The sequence below is a fragment of the Octodon degus genome, unplaced genomic scaffold (assembly GCF_000260255.1).
Source record: "Octodon degus isolate 3935 unplaced genomic scaffold, OctDeg1.0 scaffold00170, whole genome shotgun sequence".
NCBI lineage: Eukaryota > Metazoa > Chordata > Mammalia > Rodentia > Octodontidae > Octodon > Octodon degus.
In genome coordinates this window covers 3,227,878-3,235,012 of record NW_004524746.1, presented here as the reverse complement: position 1 = coordinate 3,235,012, position 7,135 = coordinate 3,227,878, and the positions used below count along the sequence as shown (strand labels likewise).

Sequence of the window (7,135 nt, the reverse complement as noted above, 5' to 3'; positions counted from 1 at the left end):
TGGGACTGGTCCCGCCGGCGCAGGGTAGCAGGAAACTCTCCGCACACTCACCGGACCTGGGCTAGGACTGGGTCTGGGGGCTCCCGGAACTCGGCAGGACACTGAAATTCTTGAAAACTCTATTCCTACAAGAGTTTTAGGTTTCCTATTTTAATTCTCCTGTCTTGCTGGGAAGCTAAACTTGCTAATTTGTCCCTCAGTCCACATATCTGTCTGTCCACCTCTGTTCATATTGATAACCTGGTGCTCCTCAGGTCAGGGTTTGCAATTCAAATAACAGAGCTGGGTAAGTGCGTGATTGAGGCAAGAGAGTCTCTAGGACTCCTTACTGGTGATTACTACCCAGGTGTGAGAAACTGTGTGAAGCAGAGGCTGGCAGTTGCTCCTGTCATGGGAGAATGACCAGAACCTTTTCAGAAAGAGTTTCTAAAGGAAGCCTTCCTAACAGCTTTGAGGCATTTGAAAAGGCATGAGAGACGCATGTGTGTTCACATCACAAGGAGAAGCTTGCAAAAGGCCTACAGCAAAGCAGCAGACACGTTGAGAAATTGAAAACCATCTCTTGTGGTTTCAGCTGAGCCAACGTCAGAGAGAAGACAGATGAGGTGGGAAGGGGAGAGACGGGCCACACCAAGGAAAACTGTGAGGCTGTCCCAACAGCCTGAAGCTGGGGCTAGGGGAGGTCAGTGAGGTCCTTCAGCTAATCCAGGTTAGGAGGTTTTTGTGTGGGGCAGAGACAGACTGGAGAGGGATCAGTTACAGTGACACTTAATAACCTATGGAAGCAGAGATGGGGACTTGGACTGTTTTCATCTTCCAACAGCATCTCTTCCAAGAATTAAGAAGTCTTTATCATGGGACATAAAAGATCAGGGGAAAAAAAAAAGAGCAAGTCAAGAACAGTACTTGGGATTCCTGCTTGCACAATCAAATAAAAAGTATTTTCAAAACCAAACAGCAAACAAACAACTCGTCTGAGAGACAAGTTGAGAAGCTATTGCAATATAAAAGATTAGGTTTGATACGCAAATTCTTTAGTATTGATTTTGATTGTTCAGGCCTTTTGTTGTTTATTGCTTTTCGAAAAAAATGTATGTTGGTTTAAATAGATACTACTGAGATAAAGCAAAGTGCATTTTCACTCTAAAGTGCTTACATGGTGGACCTTTACTTCTTAGACAAACCAAATTTTAAAATTATGATGTTTTTTAAGGATATATTAACATAAAAGGTCCCAAATTATAGCTCATAAATGTGAATGCACTAATCTACACTTCTAAATAAGAGTTTTTAGTCCTCTAAGAGATAATTCAGCCTAGTCTCATTTCTATTATTAATAACTGTATTATACAGTGAGCCTGCTTCAAATATTTTTTTAAATTTTTTATTCATTTATTTTTCTATTTGGTACAAGGTCTCACTATGCAGGTCAGACTCATAGTGATCCTCCCATTTTCAGCCTCCCCTGCACTGGGATTACAGGTATCTACCACCATGCCCAGACTCATTGGCTGGCTCAGGGCACCTGGGGGTGAAGCCAGCGTGGCATGGCATGCTGGGGACTGAACCCTGGTTCCTGTGCTTGCCTAGATAGGTGCTTGGTCTGTTGAGCTCTCTGGTTTGTCAAGTAATTTTTTAAATGCCAGTTATTAGTATAATGGGCATGGTGGTACAGATTTATAACCTCAACATCTGAGAGGCTGAGGCACAATTAACTTTGGTCCTAGCCTGGGGAATTTACTGACTTTGGGAGACCTTGTCTCAAAAAAGATAAGACCCTGGGGACACAGTTCACTGTAAAGGCCACTGGTGCAATCTTTTGGTATTGAAAAAAAGCATTACTATGATGAATTTTTGTTGTATGTATACATTCAAAAACATAATTGTATAAAACCTATTATAGTTCATCATTATGTATTTATTATCTTTTAAAACAAACATCTGCTACAATCTAAAATTATGAGGACTGAGAATAAATAATCTGATATTTGGTTTTTATTGTTGTTTTTACTTTTTTGAGACAAGATCTGACTATGTAGTTCAGTTTAGTTACTTTTTATTTTTTTAAAAATTTTATTTATTTATTTATGTGTGTGTGTGTGTGTGTGTGTGGCCAGCTCAGCCCACCTGGGGGCGGGGTGGGCTGGCATGTGGTGCTGGGGGATTGAACCGCGGTCCTTGTGCTTTGCTAAGCTTGTTCTAAGTAGGTGCTTTAGACCACTGAGCAATCTCACCAGCCCCAGTTTAGTTTTAAACTCCAAATATAGCCCTAGCTAATGACAAACTCACAGCATTCCCACTACCTCAGTCTCCTGAGTGCTGAGATTATAGACATACACCAACAGGCCCAAGAAAATTCTTGATAAAGTCAAGCAACTTTCACGCCAATTTACAATCTGTCCATATGTCTGAAATGTTTATTTTTTTATTATACTAATATTATGTTTTAAGTGTAAGAGTCAGTGGTACAATGCATGCCTGGCAAGTGTAAGGTCCTAAGTTTGATTCCCAGTACCAAAAAATAAAAATTCTAAAAGTCAATGTTTTTCTCATTATAATCAAAGAAATTAAGTTAAAAGTTTCCCTAGAGGTGATGATAAAATATTTAGTCATCACATTTATGGATGACCACTACAGTACGTGGTGGTCTGGGTACCTTGAAGTGTAAAATCAGTGATGAATCTTATGCTCATCAGGCTTAGTCTGGAAAGGAAGGCAGATATTAATTTAGTAATCAAAATTTAACCATAATAAAGCATTATGAAATGTTAATCTCAAGTTACATGCAAATAAAAATTTCAATCATTTAGCAATGAAACTGAAACAAGTGAAAATACTGAATCACCTCAAGTGGAAATTTCTGGCCTTCTAAACTGTGTTCTGATCCATCAGATGACATATTGCATTTTCCCCAGTGAAAAGTTATCTTGCTTGCTTTGAACACCATTTCTGAAAGTCCTCCACTGAGACGATAGTCATTAGTGATATTAATTTCCACTGCAATGGAAGAAAAGAAAGGATGAAGCTTCTTCTAAGTTTCTGAAATTCAGAATTATAAATATCAACTAATTTTTTTCTCTTAAGCTATGTTAAGAAAATTTGATAAATATGAAAGTTATTAAGTTGGTTTGGAAGTTCAAATCTATATTTCTGCATAATACCCTGGATGCATCTTACTACCGTAAATGTAGCAGGAGCCTAAGACCACAGCTCCTGTGCCTTTGAGTGCAGCAGACAGTCCATCCTCCTGCATGGGTTGGTGTCCCCAGGTGACCATTCTGTAAAGCTTACTGCCCTCAGGTACTCGATGGCAGCACGGGCAGAGAGAACAGAGCTCTGAAGGCATCCTTCCTGGAACACCCCACCTTCCCACTCAGCCTGTCTCTATTCTTTCTCACACTTTGCTCTGCCCTATGTTCGTCTCTCCTGTAGTCACCCAACTCCGTCAGGTGCAGACGCAGGGCTTGGGCTGGGTCCAGGATGGAGGGAGGCCCAGTCTTTCCTGAAGGTGCCTCAGCCATCCCAGGTTTGAATGAACACTGAGTATATTGATTTAAACTATAATATCAAAGATGGAAAGGTATCATTTTCTGAAAATTATTTTATTCATGTATGACTTACTGAAATTTAAAAAGATTGTATGTATGTATGTATGTATGTATGTATGTAGTGTGTGTGTGTGTGTGTGTGTTTTAAGACAGTATCAAAAAAAGAGCAACTTAAAAAACATTTCCTAAGGGTGGTTTCACATTTTAAACTTTTGATCTAGAAAGGTGAGTAATTAATTTATTTTGTTAAATCTTAATTATAATTTGATTATAGCTTTCATAGCCAAATATACACTATTGCATAAGGCTAAGCAGCGAAGATCAACTATAATGCCCAGGATTTAGGAATCCTAACTGGCTGTATAGCTACCAGTGGTGGCGCGACTGAAGTTACAGTATCAGCAATTACAGGGTCTTTATCACATCTTCGTGTGGCTGCACCATTGTCATACTGGAAAACACTGGCCATTTAGTTTTTGTATAAATTTCCAAAGTACTGATATAAATTTATATCAATATTCTCTACTCAGTTCATAGTAAATTATTTAAAGAAAAATAAAACTAACTTATTCTAGGCCTAAACACTTACTGAAGGCCAACAGAATGAAGACACCTTACCTGTCTTCCCGGTGTTGTGAATGACTGTGTTCTCCAAAGATGCCTTATCCCAGCCCTGAAACTTCAATTTCTTCAGATTCACATTGACTTGAGTGAGATCTTCATCAATGTTGATAGGAGACTGCTTTGGGCTATTGCATGTTGGATATTTCTTTCCCCAGTTTTTTTGATTCAGGGTGCCTAGGAAAAGAAAAAAATAAGGCAGTTAGTTTCTACAATTAGCACACAAGGGGCCGGGGAGATGGCTCAGTAGGATAACCGCTTGACTGGCAAATGCAAGGATCTGAGTTCAATCCCTGGTTCTACTGAAAAATAAATAAATAAATAAAATAACCACACAAAAACTAATTCTGTATCATAACTCATGAAGATGGCAAATACAAACAAGATATAATAGGAAAATTGGTGTATCTTTGCCTTGATTCATAAAAGTTATGATTATATTAGTCTATTTTAAATAGTTTTGTTAGTATATGTTTGCAATTCACGTGAATACATTCATCACAGATAACTGGCGCGCACACACACACCCCATCTTGGTCTGTCTCAGTTTTCCTTCCTCTCCCCTCATTGCCTGATCCTGTTCCCAGCCCCACAGTGTAGCTCCATTTACAATTATCTACCTCGTCTTTTGCCTTTCAAATTATTTATACTTTTGTTTATTTATACTTGTTTTTTCTCTATGTATTACCTATTGATGGGCATGGAGCCTACTCCAGATTTAGCTATTATGAGTTGTGTTGTTTTAAATTCTACATTTTCATATGAAACCTGTTGAGCCCAAACTGCCCCGTGTTGACTTCGTTTTATTCTCACTTGAAACCAGGAACCACCTCCAATATCCTTGCTTCACTAGATTAATACCGGAACAGTGCTAAAAGCAGATAATGTTCTATGTCCTGTTCTATTCAAACACTTGAAATGTTGTGTATCCAAGTTTTACATTTTTCTGTGGTTACACTCTAGTGTTGCTACCACTGCAAAAATGGTCAAATGGCAGCACCAGTTTTACAGTACATATACTTTTGAATGCTTTGCTTTAAGAAAATATGAATAGGTAAGGTCAAGATATCACCTGATCAAATTTTACAGAAATTATAAGTAAACATACCTCTGGTGTAACTCTAGTGAATGCTATCATTGTTACATGATAAACGAGACAATGAGAACTAACCCCAATGCAAGCTCAACCTAAAGCCACCTCTCATAATGTGACAAAGTTAATCTGTGTAATTTAGCCCCCAAAAGAAGTAATAATCAGTCACACCATAAAATCACATGCATTCAGAGTGAAGCTAGGTCATATATTTCACAGTGAGTTTATATCAAATACCTGAATAGATGCTGAAAACTTGCTTTATTTTGAAATCTGGCTCTATTCCTAGAGGACGTTTGAGTACAATGTACTTTAAATATGCACAGTGATGCACATTTTGGCTTCTAGGAATCGTTGTAATGATTTGTGTAATAAATGTTCATTTCTCTTGTACAGAACTTTGGCACGGAGACAAAAACACTGCTTATTGTACCGATGTCAGTGTTAGAAAAGCAGAACGGAAGAAAACACTGCGGAAGAAATCAATGAGGTCTTTTTCACTGCTGACATGTTAAAATACACCTCACGCACTCTTAGTCACATAGCTGAGGTTCCCAGGTGCACGAAATTTTGATTCTCTGATCAAAATGCATGCAATGTGTAAACAGAAGCTGGTTCTTTCTACTGTGCTTTCACCTCCCCTTGGATTCTTTCTCTTGGTCTATCAAAGTTCAACTCTTGAATTGTGCTCTGAAACAAACTTGTCTTCTATCCCTTGCCATCCTTGAGACCTAGAAGTCATTTAGATGCTTGTGAATGCCCTTCAGAGAGCTCTTTTGGGCCTGCCTTCAAAGCCTGTCCCTTCTTGGGCCATTTCTCCTCTCTATTGTTGCCACCCTAGCCCAAGCCAGTGCCACCACTTGCCTTCATGAAGCCTTGCCCGGACAATCAGGACCACCACAGCCTTACAGAGTCAGAACCTATATTTTAACAGAATTCACAGGAAATTCACGAGCATAAAGTTTTGAGAAGCTCTGGCTTAGACATCTCTAGTGCTTTAATTAGCCTACAACTTGGATGTTTGCCTGGCCCACAATCTTGTTCTCCACTTATGCAAGTTAAAATTTTATTTTTTATGTATGAAAATGTTCTCAATTTGACTTTATTAGCCCCATCATGTTATGCAGGGTGTGTAGACAGAAGCTTGGCATCTACTAACTATATGAAAACATAAACATTAACAATTCCTGTGATTCAAAATGGGCCAAAGCAAAAGACTAAGCTTCCTTTCAAGAAGAAAAATTTCAGACTTATGAAAAGGACAACAATACTAATTAAAAATTGTACTTACTTAGAAGCATTGAGAATATCAACAAAATGGTTGCAACTTTTTTTGCAATTACAGAGTGGTATTCAGTTAACAGAACAACAATTATTTCGTATAAGCTGCATCAGAGACAACTGCAGATAAAAACCTACTGTTCCCAGATATAACTAATTTGTGTTGTGCACCAACAAGAACCTGCTTTAAATTTCCATGCCAATTTATAACCTCCTTACTGTGCTAGGCACGGTTAGTGGCTATTGAAAATAGCACCAGGACAAGGCTACATAAAGACACATTCGGTAGTGTGTTATCTACACAAAGACACTATACAGGTTAAAAAAATGTTACACAACATTTTTTTTTCTTCAAAAGGACTGAGTTGTGTACAGAGGTGTAAAATGCTTTATAGGCCAGAACAGCAAAACTGCACTAAAACCAACTTATACATCATCATCATCCTAATCCTTTTCATCTTCATCCTCTTCATCTTCATCCTCATCTTCCTCATCCTCCTCTTCTTCCTTTTTCTTGCTTTCTCTAGCCTTGATTACTCCTTTTTTTTTTTTTTTTTTTTTTTTTTCCAGCAGCAGTAGTAAGGTTCAGGAA

At 38.3% G+C, this 7,135-nt stretch overlaps 1 protein-coding gene across 1 annotated transcript in view; it reads right to left on the bottom strand.

The window, feature by feature from the left end:
• The window catches only part of Ptprz1 (protein tyrosine phosphatase, receptor type Z1), a 175,407-nt gene that overhangs the window by 84,133 nt on the left and 84,139 nt on the right, over window positions 1-7,135 (bottom strand). Inside the window, exons 4-6 of the mRNA XM_004643317.3 lie at window positions 4,167-4,346; window positions 2,838-2,997; window positions 2,657-2,703 (exon numbers count right to left, since the gene is read on the bottom strand). Of these exons, the coding sequence (XP_004643374.1) occupies window positions 2,657-2,703; window positions 2,838-2,997; window positions 4,167-4,346 (387 nt within the window). The remainder of the gene's footprint in view (window positions 1-2,656; window positions 2,704-2,837; window positions 2,998-4,166; window positions 4,347-7,135) is intronic.